Raw genomic sequence first — 13,865 nt, forward strand, 5'->3', positions numbered from 1 at the left:
GGGCCACAAATTGGTCGAAGACCAAACCCGAGGGACCTCGGTTTACATCCCACATGTTAGCAGGCCGAGGCTCCTGTTCTCACACTCCTGGCAAACAGGAGTTGGGTGCTGGGGAACCAACAAGAGTCTGACCCTTTGCTTTCCAGGTGAAGACAAAATGGCCTCGCCGGCTGACAGCTGTATCCAGTTCACTCGCCATGCCAGCGACGTTCTTCTCAACCTTAACCGCCTGCGGAGCCGTGACATCTTGACCGATGTTGTCATCGTGGTGAGCCGCGAGCAGTTCAGAGCCCATAAGACAGTCCTCATGGCCTGCAGGTGAGGGGTCTGGAGGGGAAAGACGGATGTATAAAGGGGAGCCGACAGGGTGGGCGGGCAGCGAGGCAGAACAGGCGGGCCTTTGGCTGTGTTCGGAATTACATGGCACTTGTCTCCAGACCTCAGCCCGTGGCCTGGCAGAGTAGGTTCCCAGGGAGCGAATGAATGCACACGCTTCTGGGGAAGAAAGAGTTTCTGTTCTGTGGGAATAGAGGGAGAAGAAATCGTATACTATCCCAAGAAAGGATGTGTTTGGACAATAACATGGAGAATAACTCCAGTTAGAAGAAGTCAGAGGGGGGCTGACAATATTGTAAGCAAGTGAATTTGATATCTTTTTGCCCTTTTATTCTGTAACTACGTGCGTTTAATCCTGTGGCTGTATTTCCATGGGTGTTTCAGGGTGTATATGTGTAAGTTAGGAAGAGTGAGCCGGCCGATTCTTCATATTTGCCAAGTATTTCACGTACACAGAACTATGTTTTTTAAGTTTATTTATTTATTTTGAGAGAGAGAGAGAGAGAGAGAGAGAGAGAGAGAGAGAGAGGAGGGCCCGAGAGAGAGGGAGATAGAGAATCCCAGGCAGTTTCCATCCACACTGTCAGCACAGAGCCCGACACAGGGCTTGAACTCACAAACTGTGAAATCATGACCTGAGCCAAAATCAAGAGTCAGACGCTTAACTGACCAAGCCACCCAGTGGCCCCCCAGAGCGATTCTATATTACATCTTCTCCCTGGATCTTTGCAGTGGCCTTCTGTGGTATGGAGGCGTTACCTCCATTTTATAGACAGTGAAACAAAGACGCAGATAGGTGAGCCGATATAAAGTCAGGGATCTCTATTGCTAGCTGAGAGCTCACTCAACATCTACAGCAAACACCTGTTTTTGGTTTTTGTTGTTGTTGTTATTTTTAATGTTTAATTTTTGAGAGGGGGGGCAGAGAGAAGGAGACAGAGGATCTGAAGCGGGCTCTGCGCTGACAGCAGAGAGCCCGACGCGGGGCTCGAACCCACGAACCGTGAGGTCATGCCCTGAGCTGAAGGCAGACGCTTAACCGACTGAGCCACGCAGGCGTCCCAAACACCTATTTTTTAACAGTGGCAAAAACAGAGATTTATAGAGAAATGAAAGTAATAGAAAATACTCACCAAGTGCTTACTGTGTGCCAGGCATCATTCTATGTACCCTTTATGTTTTCGTCCTTGCCGCAACCCTGTCAGGTAGACACCGTGGCTCCTGGTTTGCAGATAAGGAAAGCAGGGTGCAGAGAAGTTAAGTATCTCACCCAAGGTTGCACAGCTACTTCCTGGTAAAAGTCTGGCTTGCTTCCAGCAACCCATTAAGAAAGAGCAGAATCCAGACGACAGCCCAGAATCCTGACTTGTGATTGAGTACTCTTTCCTCCATCAGACAGCATGGTAGCCGGAGTCATGGCCTGAAGTTTCACTTGTGTCTTCGAGGACTATTGACCTTACGGAAGTCTATAGACGTTTAGCAGATCAGTAGACTGTACACGTAGGCATCATTTTATTTATTTCTCATCGACACGCAACTTGTTTCTAAAAACATACAATGGCATTTTAAAAATAAGGATCATAGGAAGAGAAATGTTTATCTCAAAGCTAGAGACTAAAAATGGTAACGGCAAATGAGCGCCGAATTTCACTCTGATGATCCATGCATTTAAGACCATAAGGAAAATAGCTTCTGTGACTTTGAGAAAATCATTTAACTTCTGATCTTTGTCCCCCCATTCGTAAAGGGGAGAATGATAATATCTACCTTGCAAGGTTGTGAGGAACACAGGATAATGTATGTAAAGTGCTTAATGACTGTCTGGCATTTAGTTAGCTCTCCATAAATGGCAGTTATTATTAATTGCCACAGAAATTCTGGAGCAAGGCCCAGGGGAGAGAGCGGAGCCCTGACACTGACTGTAACTGATGGCAAATTCTGTCTGTGATAGTGAGACGTTTGTTTGTTTTATAGCGGCCTGTTCTATAGCATCTTCACAGACCAGTTGAAATGTAACCTTAGCGTGATCAACCTGGATCCTGAGATCAACCCCGAGGGGTTCTGCATCCTCCTGGACTTCATGTACACGTCTCGGCTCAATCTGCGGGAGGGCAACATCATGGCCGTGATGGCTACGGCTATGTACCTGCAGATGGAGCACGTTGTGGACACTTGCCGGAAGTTTATCAAGGCCAGGTGAGCTGGCGCGGGGTTGGAGGCCTTCAGAGAGCCTTGGTAACGCTTGCATACAGGATCCTCTGTGATATGCACAACCTACATTTCCACAATTTTTGGCACACTTCCGCCTTCTTAATTCTTGGGCTCCAGGCAGGTGGTGCTCTCCAGAGAAGCCCTGTGCTTTCCCTCCTGCTTTCTTCTATTCGTTTGACGTGTCCTCTCCTCCCGCCCGTCCTGTCAGGCTTAGCTTGGATGCCAGCCCTCACCCACGGATGTTTTTATAATGGCTACTCTTCCTCCCCCAGCTCTTCCTCTGTGTTCCTAAGCCTTTGGCCTGTCCTTCAGACCTTCTTTCTGTTTTAACTATTTGCATATGTAGTTGAGTTCTCCTTTAGACTTCCGTCACAATGATTTACATAGGCGCCTTAGTTCCCCTACCAGACCGTGGGCTGCTTTACTCACCTTTTACCTTGCCGTTGCCGGGCTCCTACTGGAGAGGACCATTTACTGAATCACCCTGAGTTCACTGGGTCTAATCCCCTACCTGAGGGCCGGTCAGACATGACCGTCCTTTAAAGGTGAGGAACCTGAGAGCCAATCAAGTGAAGGGCTTGGCTAAGTGGAGCAGAGACTCAGGGCTTGACTTTTTTAGAAGCATTTGATTCAGCTGTTCTAGGGTGATTGCACCCCTTATCGCACAGAAGGGTTGCTAGCCTCTGTTTGAACACCTCCAGGAGCCAGGAACCCAGTGTTCTCAGAGCCACACGGTCTCCCCTGGCCGGTTAGAAAGCTCCGCTTTATGGCGAGCCGGAATGTGGCTCCCTTAACCTTTGCTCATTGGTTCTAGCTCTGTTAACTATGAGCATGTTGAGCTGGCCTATTTTTCGCCCACATAATGTCCCTTCAAGTACGGGCAGTGAGAGCTCATTGTCTCCTGTGGGTAATCATGGTCGCAGGAGCATCATTGCTGTCCTTTGCCAGTGCTTTCACTGGGTCAGGCCTCGTGCTCCGAGTGGTTAAATAACTCGCTCCAGCTCACGGAGCTGCTGAGTGGCACAGCAGAATTGGAAAGCAGGTCTGGCCGCTTCAGAGCCACGGCCTCCAGGACGGGCATCCGCCACCCGTCCTCCAAAGTCAACTTGCCCAGGACTCTAGCCAGCACAGAGGCTGAGGCCTGTCTTCAACAGGGCACCAGTTTTTCCCGGACCCTCAGAACACGTGGCACCAGGATTGCGTGAATCCTTCCCTCCCTGAGCCTCGGTTTCTGTGTGTGTAAAATGGGCACGATAATACCTTTCTCCCTTTGCAGGATTTTGCCTGGGTGAGACGAGATAAGGGCTGGCAAAGCTTCTTTCCCTTCTAGGATATCTGAGGACTTACAGATGCACACGCATGTATACTGGTGTGACTAGACATGAGATGTCACGTCTAAGCAGGCACAGACTGTGTGGCTAACTCGCTGCCCTTCTGTGGGTCTCGTCACCCCCGCTGCGGGCTAGATTGCTGGGTTCCTAGCATAAAGGCCTTGTAACTGAAGTCCTTCCCCCCTCCAGAGCCACATCCCTTACGTCTAAGCTGCCCAAGCACAAATGTGGTTACAGATGCCGGGGTCACTGGGAAAGCCCTCTGTTCAACGGCTCTGATTTGGAGGCCCATGTCCCCTCTCTGTTTTCTCCTGCAGTGAAGCCGAGATGGTTCCTGCCATCAAGCCTCCCCGTGACGAGTTTCTGAATAGCCGGATGCTGATGCCCCAAGACATCATGGCCTATCGGGGTCGTGAGGTGATGGAGAATAACCTGCCGCTGAGGAACGCCCCTGGGTGTGAGAGCAGGGCGTTTGCCCCCAGCCTGTACAGCGGCCTGTCCACCCCGCCAGCCTCTTACCCCGTGTACAGCCACCTCCCAGTCAGCAGCTTCCTCTTCTCCGATGAGGAGCTGCGCGATGCCCGGATGCCCGTGGCCAACCCCTTCCCCAAGGAGCGGGCCCTCCCCTGTGATAGTGCCAGGCCCGTACCTGGCGAGTACAGCCGGCCGGCCATGGAGATGCCCCCCAGCGTGTGCCACAGCAGCATCTACTCGCCCAAGGAGGCCGCCCCAGAGGAGGCACGCAGTGACATGCACTACGGCGTGGCCGAGGGCCCCAAGCCGGCCGCCCCCTCAGCCCGGAATGCCCCATACTTCCCCTGTGACAAGGCCGGCAAGGAGGAAGAGAGGCCCTCCTCCGAGGATGAGATCGCCCTGCATTTCGAGCCCCCCAGTGCACCCCTGAACCGGAAGGGTCTGGTGAGTCCGCAGAGCCCGCAGAAGTCTGACTGCCAGCCCAACTCGCCCACGGAGTCCTGCAGCAGCAAGAACGCCTGCATTCTCCAGACCTCCGGTTCGCCGCCGGCCAAGAGCCCCACCGACCCCAAAGCCTGCAACTGGAAGAAGTACAAGTTCATTGTGCTCAACAGCCTCAACCAGAATGCCAAACCAGAGGGGCCCGAGCAGGCGGAGCTGGGCCGCCTTTCCCCTCGAGCCTACACCGCCCCGCCGGCCTGCCAGCCGCCCATGGAGCCCGAGAGCCTTGACCTCCAGTCCCCAACCAAGCTTAGCGCCAGCGGGGAGGACTCCACCATCCCACAGGCCAGCCGGCTCAATAACATCGTCAACAGGTGCTTTCCCAGGCAGTCCGGGCCTGGGGTCAGGGCTTCCCACGCGGTCACTTCTTCTGATGGAGGCGGGGCTGTGTTCTTTTCTTGCCTGAATACTGAGTATGTTAGAGGTGTGCAGTAAGCACCCACTGATTGAATTCGCCTAAGTAAGGAAGCATATTAAGCTTTGATCTATTTTGTCATAGCAAGAGTGGGAAAATCCCCTCGGCAGCAGAAGTGCATTTCATGAATCCCCAGGGCAGCTTCTATGGTCTTGGCAGGGCAGGGCGATCTCGCCCCCGCTTTGGACTGAGCTAGCCTGCAGACTGGGACTGGCCTGGGTCGGGGTGTTGGCCCACTGTGACCCTGTCAGGGATCTCAGGGCGTACGTTGTTTAGAGGTAGGCTTGAGGATAACTCTCGTGGCCCTGCATCCAGAGCGAGGCAGCCCAGCTCTGGGCTCACCTGAGCACAGGAAGGGAGGGGGCAGCGTCCAGGCCAAGTGGGGTGCTTTACGCTGCCCAGCTGCTGAGGCTCTCTTTCCTCCTGCTCACAGGTCCCTGACCGGCTCCCCCCGCAGCAGCAGCGAGAGCCACTCGCCTCTCTACTTGCATCCCCCCAAGTGTACATCCTGCGGCTCTCAGTCCCCGCAGCACGCAGAGATGTGCCTCCACACCGCCGGCCCCACATTCCCCGAGGAGATGGGAGAGACCCAGTCTGAGTACTCGGATTCCAGCTGTGGTGAGTCCCCTTCCCTCCTTCCCTTCCCTTGCCGGGAAGAAGGAAGGCCCCTGCCTCTGCCCGTGGGGTTCGCGTTTCCATTTCACGTATGCTGTTGTTACCAACTGGGAGAAGTCCCCGACTGGAAGGTCACTGGCACTTGACAATCACCAGTCCATCACCCCACTCTTGGCCTCTTGAACCAGGCAGACCGGAGCGATGGATAGGGTGTTTGAGTTCATCTGGGCTAGGAGAGAATGACCAAATAGCCTTTTCAGCTGCATTCCAGCTAAGGTAACCTGTGGGGCTGGCTATAGCTCCCAGAGCTTTCTCGGCTGCTGGGGACCCAACGGCCTGACCTGTGTTAGTTCCCCCCTGGTGGGCCGTGCATTCTGTAAGGACAAGCAGCCGACCGTAATCATTCCTGCGTCTCCCACAGATCCCAGAGAATTTCTAGCATGGAGTAGGCAACTCGGCTAATGTTAGCGGAATTAGATTAGTGGAACTGAATTATTAAATCGAAGTGTTGGATACTTTGTGATTGGCATCCCCAGTTTTTATCAGATAAAAGCCCATCTCTTCCCTCAAGCTCTGGCTGGAGTAGGATAGCCCAGTAATACCTACTCGGGGGTGAACCGCCTGCCATGACACGTCATTTTCAAAACGTTAGCACAAAAGGAAAAGAAATCAGTCCCTCACACTGAGGGATTTGGCACAGGGTCATGGATGTATAGCTGGGAGAGCAGGGACTGTCCCCATCTGTCCCCCTGGCCACTTGCCTTTTCTCTGCATCCTGTCCCTTCTGTCTAGGCCGCTGTTTCTACTTCCCATCCTTGTTGGCTCTCCCAATCTCACAGAAGTGTTTGGGGGACATGAAATCCAGAGAGAGATACAGGGTGACCCTATTCACCATTACTTCCTCATTTAATGACCTCCAAGTGTCATTGGATTTTATATCTTACATTCCTAGAATGCTTTGCGTGATACAGGATGCTCCTGTGAGATAGGCCAAGGGGGGTTGCTCTCCTGACTTTGGAGATGGAGACACAGACAGGCTCAGAGAGGTGAAGGGTTTTGCTCGAGGGCTCCTGTGTATGAATGTCAAGAAAACTATGCAGTGATAAGAAAAGTCAGTTGTCAGAGCTCTCTAGACAGGAAGAGCCCGCTGAGCTTTCCTGAAGCTGGCACAGGCCGTGTAGATACCCGTTGGTTTGTTTCCCTCCTGTACCTTAATACTCAAATCTGTCTCCTTTGTCCTCCATGACTGGGACTCTAAATGCTAAGAAAAAGAAAACGCCACAGACCCCTGGCTGTGGGTTCTCGGGAGCGTCGGGTGGATGGAGGTTGGGGATCAATTTGAGTGCAGCCGCAGAGGGAGGAAGTGACCTCGGAGCCCTGCCTCCCTTCCTCATTGTGACTTTGGTGTCCCCGTCCCCGCCTCCCAACAGAGAATGGGGCCTTCTTCTGTAACGAGTGTGACTGCCGCTTCTCTGAGGAGGCCTCGCTCAAGAGACACACGCTGCAGACCCACAGCGACAAACCCTACAAGTGTGACCGCTGCCAGGCCTCTTTCCGCTACAAGGGCAACCTCGCCAGCCACAAGACTGTGCATACGGGTATGGCCCTGCCCCGCGCCCCCCCAACCGCACCTCGGCTGGTCAGGGTTACTGGGACCAGGATGGGGAGAGAACCGTAGAGAAAGCAGAGTGGGGCCCTGGTCCCCGGCGGGCTGAGGCAGGGAGCAGGCCCCGTCCTGACCCGAATGTGGGCCTAGACCTGTCACGTCTTTGCTTGGTGACTCATTCCACTCCCTGTATTGTTTGTCTTTTCTCTGAGAAGCTCTGTCCTGTGTCTCTCCCTTCGCTGGAGTCAGAAAAGTTAACCCAATGTACAAGCGAAGAAACTAAGGCTGAGAGAGGCAAAGGAGGTTTGGCTTTTGTAAAGCCGGGAAAAAACTTAAAAAGCCTCATGATTTCCTCCAAGGGCTTGTTCCTGATCGACTTCCATTCCTTTACCACGTAGCTTCCAGTGACCTGATTGTCGTCCAGAGTTGATTCTCCCTTGGTACTTTAAATGTGTCCGTCATCCCAGCAACTTCCCATGAAGGAAGGCTCAGCCCTTCTGTCGGCTTCCTCCACCTGAGCATCTACTCTGACTCAGGCCCCGGCCCTCTCGCACATGGAGTCCAGCTGTAGTTGCCATAAGCAGAAAAGCATGTCTTCTCCAAAAGACAAACTACAGCAGTCTGATTGTATCTTCCTGGCGAATGGTTTGGTTCCTGTATCAGTCTTAGCCAAGGCGAGAGCTAGAAGAGCCTTCCTACATCGTCTAAATTCACCCCTCAGGTTCCAGAGAGGGAAACTGAGGTCCAGAGGAGGAGAGTGACTCTTCTGAGTCGGCAGTTAGATAATCCTCATGACATGGCCGGTTTCAAGGCCTCCCGGGAGGAACCCCCTCCCTCCCTCCCTCTCCCACCGCCTGTGTTGTTTCTGCTCTGTCCCCGCCTGCTTCTTGACCCTGGCCGCCCGCAGCCTGTGCCGGTGCGTGTGCGCGTGTTGGGGGTGGTGGCCAGGAAGCAGGCCCCTGGATCCTCTCTCAGACATCTTCCAAGTGAGATAACGCTGAGGGTGGCCCCCGGAAGGGCAGTTTGCTTTGAGATCCAGAGACCCGGGACTGCGGGGACCTCTGTCCAATATGGCTTTCTTTATCCCCTTCCTTTCGGTAATAGGTGAGAAACCCTATCGCTGTAACATCTGTGGAGCCCAGTTCAACCGGCCAGCCAACCTGAAAACCCATACTCGAATCCACTCTGGAGAGAAGCCCTACAAATGCGAAACCTGTGGAGCCAGATTTGTACAAGTGAGCAGGGCCATGGGGAAAGGACCCCTCCGCCTCCGCGTGCTGACGAGGGGCTCCCGGGGGCGGGGGCCGCGGCCCGCCCCAGCGGAGCCTTTCATGCTTTGCCCTTCCGTTCAGGTGGCCCACCTCCGTGCCCACGTGCTCATCCACACTGGAGAGAAGCCCTATCCCTGTGAAATCTGTGGCACCCGTTTCCGGCACCTTCAGACTCTGAAGAGCCACTTGCGAATCCACACGGGAGAGAAACCTTACCATGTATGTGAGCCTCTTGTCACCCCCGTGGGCTTGCCTGGGAGGGATTGAGGGTAGAGGTGCAGCCAGCAGAGCTGTTAGTGTCAATCTCAGGCACACGGTGGGATGACCACTGAACTAAAGGTCACGAGACCTGGTTTGGGCCTAACTGTCAAAGACACCCTGCTTGACATTGGCTATGTCTCAGTTTGCTCGTCTTTAAAGTGAGGGTAATGGGCTAGGTGATCTGGGCCTTAGGACAGAGGTCCAGACTAGAGATCTATTGATTTTGGAGTCATTCATTCATTCCACACTAACTGGCTTCTTACAATTTGCGTCTATGTTGGGCTGGCTACCTGTCTACCTAAGAGGACCTAAGGTGTTTGAGAAAGAACAGCTATAGGAGTGAGAAGAGAATCAGAAAAGTGTGGTGATGGGGCCCCTGGGTGGCTCAGTCGGTTAAGCATCCGACTCTTGATTTCGGCTCAGGTCATGATCTCACTCACGGTTTGTGGGTTTGAGCCCCGCTTCAGGCTCTGTGCTGACAGTGCAGAGCCTGCTGGGGATTCCCTCTCTCTCTCTCTCTCTCTCTCTCTCTCTCTGCCCCTCCTCTGTTTGCGCTGTCCCTCTCTCAAAAGAAACAAATAAACAAACAAACAAAAAAAATGTGGTGACAGAAGGAAAAAAAAAGAGAAAAGGCCACTTTAAGAAAGAGCAGGTGGCCAGCTACACAACACGATGCCGTGAATGGGCCACTGGAATCATAGTGTTCTGGAGCAAGGTTTCAGCCAACCATGGCTTGCGGGCTTATTACTGAACATTTCATGAGCTAAAAATGGTTTTAATATTTTCAAATGGCTAAAAAATTAAGAAATAATATTTTGTGGCCCGTGCAAATTATATAAAATTTAATTTTCAACGTCCATAAAGAAAGTGTTACTGGGACACGGCCATGCTCCTTTGTTTACGTACTGTCCTTGGGTACTTTCCTACTACAGGGGCAGTCTTTTCATCACGATGTATTTACCATCTGGCTCTTCACCAGTTAGAAATCATTTTGCCAGTCTCTGCCACTGACGGGGGAGATACTGGCTGGGCAGCTGGGGTGTCTGGTTCTTATTCTGACTTTGACACCAACCTTTTTGGGGCCATAGGCAAGCCCAGACCCTCGCTGTGGACCACAATTTTTTTCCTGAGAAGGATGCTGTAGATGAGCAGTTTCCAAACCATCCCCTTACAACCCTGAGGTTCTTGAATCCTGCCGTCCCTTTTGCCTTTTGAGTTTCTATTTAATTTGAAAAGAGAGTCCCACGGCTTACAAGTGTGGAAACTACTCTGATAGGTGATGCTGACTTTGGTGGCTTTGTGGCGTCACTGTAGGTAGGGCTGGGCACAAGAACGAACCAATGAGTGCTTAACCCGTGTCACAAATGTGAGCCGGCAACATGTGGTTATTTTCACCCACTGTTTATCAGTCCCAGAGTGAGAATCTTCTTACTTGCATTTTGTTCTTGGGCAAATTAGTTCATCCTCTCGGTGCCTCTGGTTCCTCATCTGCAAAATGAGCCTGGACGTAGCTGTGTTCCTGGGGCTGTTGTGCTCAGTTACCAGATCCACTCAAGGGTCGGGATGGTGCTGGTACACAGGAAGAATACAATAAATATGTGCTAGCAGTTTAGATGCACAGATGTCGAGGTAACAGTGACCTTCAGAGTGCACTGCCTCAGTCCTTTACAGAAAGGAAAACCAAGGCACACGGAAGAAACGATGTGCTTGGGTGGGGAAAAGCGCGCGCGGCATCGGAACACGTTAGAAGACAGGGAAGGGCCGTTTGCACAAAGCTTATGTGTCCCTTAGCTGGAGCCAGAATTCTCCACCTGGCCTTGGAGGGGGATGAGCTACCCAGATCTCTCAGAGGGAGACCCTCCTTCTCTGGGTCTCTGAGCAATGACATGTTCCCTGGGTTGATGACAGCTAACAGTCTGCCTCCGGTTTTCCTTCAGTGCGAGAAGTGTAACCTGCATTTCCGTCACAAAAGCCAGCTGCGTCTTCACTTGCGCCAGAAGCACGGCGCCATCACCAACACCAAGGTGCAGTACCGTGTGTCCGCCACTGACCTGCCCCCGGAGCTCCCCAAGGCCTGCTGAAGCATGGAGTGTTGATGCTTTCCATTCGAGTCCCTTCTCAGAAATCTACCCAAAGGATACTGTAACACTTTACGATGTTCATCCCATGATGTAGTGCCTCTTTCATCCACTAGTGCAAATCATAGCTGGGCTGGGGTGGGGGGGGAGGGGCGGGGGGACCGGGAGCCAAGGCAGCTCCCCTTCCCCTACTGCCATAAAACATTAAGAAAATAATATTGCTTCTTCTCCTATGTGTAAGGCAAACCACGTCAGCAAAAGGCAAAATCATTTTATATATCAGAGCGGGGGGAGTATGCAAAAGTTCTGACTTGACTTGGTCTGCAAAATGAGGAATGTATATGTTTTGTGGGAACAGATGTTTCTTTTGTATGTAAATGTGCATTCTTTTAAAAGAAGAGACTTCGGTATGTTATCAAAGAGAGGGCTTTAATTTTTTTAACCAAAGGTGAAGGAATATATGGCAGAGTTGTAAATATATAAATATATATATATATAAAATAAATATATATAAACCTAAAAAAGATATATTAAAAATATAAAACTGTGTTAAAGGCTCGATTTTGTATCTGCAGGCAGACACGGATCTGAGAATCTTTATTGAGAAAGAGCACTTAAGAGAATATTTTAAGTATTGCATCTGTATAAGTAAGAAAATATTTTGTCTAAAATGCCTCAGTGTATTTGTATTTTTTTGCAAGTGAAGGTTTACAATTTACAAAGTGTGTATTAAAAAAAAAAAACAACAAAAAGAACAAAAAAAGCTACCGAAGGAAAAATGTGTAGTTTTGTTCTAGTTCTCGGTTTGTATATACCTGTACAACGTGTCCTACGGTGCCTTTTTTCATGGAAGTTTTCAGTGATGGACGAGCACGCCATCCCTTCTGAAGTGTAGGCAGACACAGGGACTTGAAGTCGTCGCTAACTAAGCTCTCTTTGGGAATGTTTGTCTCATCACATTCTGCGTCATGCTTGTGTTAGAACTACTCCGGAGACAGGGTTTGGCTGTGTCTAAACTGCATTACCGCGTTGTAAAATATAGCTGTACAAATACAAGAATAAAACGTTGAAAAGTCAAGTTGGCTCCGTTCCGGAGGTCTTTCCTTGTGTTGGAATCAGGACTCAGGACTCAAATGGGTCTGGTGTCCTCAGCTCGTAACCTAGTGGGAGATGCTCAAGGACAGGAGTGGCTGCTGGCCATGGGGGGCCTCAGAGGGGCCGAGGCTGGGGCTGGTTCCTGGAAGCTGGGCCCGGAGCCGCTGTTGGCCCCCAGACCAGGATGGACTGAGGACCGCAGGCTCCAGACCCGGGCCGTGAGGAGCTCAGGCAGGGGAGGTGAGATGGGTCTCTCACCTCTCTTTCTGGCTGGTTCTCTTGTGTTTCTTCACTCAGCCCTCTAGGCCGAGTTCTAATGACTTCAGTTCTAGCCCTGCTGACACAAAGGTACGGGCGTCCCTGCCTTCCCTGTGTCTTGGAGAATTTGCCCATCCTGTGAAGGCTCATCTTGCCTCCTGGCTTCATAAGCAATTTCTCTTTGCTGGGATCCAGGGGAAGTATGAAGGCAGGTCTGACCCCATCATACATTTCTCAGCTTTGGTGCCTTTAGAGTCTTTCTGGTACCTGCTGGGTGATTGACAGGTATCTACAGACTCAGAAGTTTTGTGAACGGCTTCCGGCCATGTAAACCTCCTACCCTGGAGAAGGGCTCTTTGTCCAGAGAACTCTGGTGGAAGGCCCCCATTTCCTCCTGCGTGACCTGGGACAACCATTTCCCCTCTGGCTCACTTTCCCAACCTGTCCGTGAGAGGATTAGATTAACTAGATCATTTATGATTCCATGATTCAGACGTAAGTTCACCCTGGCTTGCTTTGGCACCTAGTTTTATTTCACCTCAAAAAACCCCAAGGATCAAGTTCGATGGATGAGGTCTAAGAACAGTGAGGACGAGTGCGGTCCTGGTCCCTGGCCCAGAGGAGAAAGGCCGCCCTTGCCCCCTTCCAGGTCCTGGGTGGCCGTGGGGCGGGGCTGTGGAGTGGAGCCCCTCCCCGGGCCCTCAGGCCAGGGGTTGGACAGAAGCGGCCTCTGGCAGGGTCTTATGGCAGGCCCTGGGCACGTGTTGAGAAGCGTGTGGGGGCTGACCACCCAAAGCCCCAGAGAGAGCCTCACAAAGTGACACCACCCTCTGCCAGCCACATGGCCTTTTGGTTCAGGTTTCCTTTGAAAATGACTTTAGAGGACTTGCCAGCTCGAGGCCTCAGCTCACCCTGCTCTTTGAAAAGGGAGAAAATGATCCCTCTGCTCCCATAGAAACTTGGCAAAAGAACTTACAAAACAGACAGCTTCAGAAATGAGAATTCACAGGCCCGAGGGAGGCTGGCCCAGGGCCCCTCTGCTCCCCGAGGGCCTCCGAGTTTGTTTATGTGTCATTACTGTTTAATAGAGAGACCACGGGCCGAGGGCAGACAGTGTGGGTGGCGTTCAAGTTCAAACAACATGGAAGATCAAAGAGTAACCGGAGCCAATTGACAATCAATAATGAGTAAAAAGCAAACATCTCTAAACGGATAAGCCAGGACAAAGGGAATGCAGAATTTTTATTACAAAAACAAGTATGCCGTGAATGCCAAGTTTTATAAACACGTAACTTGCAAGACAGGGGGCTCACAATGTCCTTTTCTCTACTGTTGGAACTTTAGAGGAAATGTTTCTGGGGACCAGGTTGGTGGTTGGGGGATAAATCCGGAGAGGCAGGGAACTTAGAATCA

The 13,865-nt window shown here is 51.7% G+C and overlaps 1 protein-coding gene across 4 annotated transcripts in view; it reads left to right on the top strand.

Moving 5' to 3' along the window:
• The window catches only part of BCL6 (BCL6 transcription repressor), a 52,061-nt gene extending 39,884 nt beyond the window's left edge, over positions 1 to 12,177 (top strand). For all 4 annotated transcript variants that reach the window (XM_053903550.1, XM_019463479.2, XM_019463481.2 and 1 more), the window contains exons 3-10: positions 147 to 318; positions 2,311 to 2,532; positions 4,196 to 5,167; positions 5,702 to 5,886; positions 7,314 to 7,481; positions 8,594 to 8,724; positions 8,842 to 8,979; positions 10,959 to 12,177. In XM_053903550.1, the coding sequence (XP_053759525.1) occupies positions 158 to 318; positions 2,311 to 2,532; positions 4,196 to 5,167; positions 5,702 to 5,886; positions 7,314 to 7,481; positions 8,594 to 8,724; positions 8,842 to 8,979; positions 10,959 to 11,102 (2,121 nt within the window). In that variant the 5' untranslated portion in view covers positions 147 to 157 and the 3' untranslated portion in view covers positions 11,103 to 12,177. The remainder of the gene's footprint in view (positions 1 to 146; positions 319 to 2,310; positions 2,533 to 4,195; positions 5,168 to 5,701; positions 5,887 to 7,313; positions 7,482 to 8,593; positions 8,725 to 8,841; positions 8,980 to 10,958) is intronic.
• Positions 12,178 to 13,865: the final 1,688 nt, after the last annotated feature.

This window comes from Panthera pardus, unplaced genomic scaffold (assembly GCF_024362965.1).
Source record: "Panthera pardus isolate Hobbes unplaced genomic scaffold, ASM2436296v1 HiC_scaffold_16, whole genome shotgun sequence".
Classification (NCBI taxonomy): domain Eukaryota; kingdom Metazoa; phylum Chordata; class Mammalia; order Carnivora; family Felidae; genus Panthera; species Panthera pardus.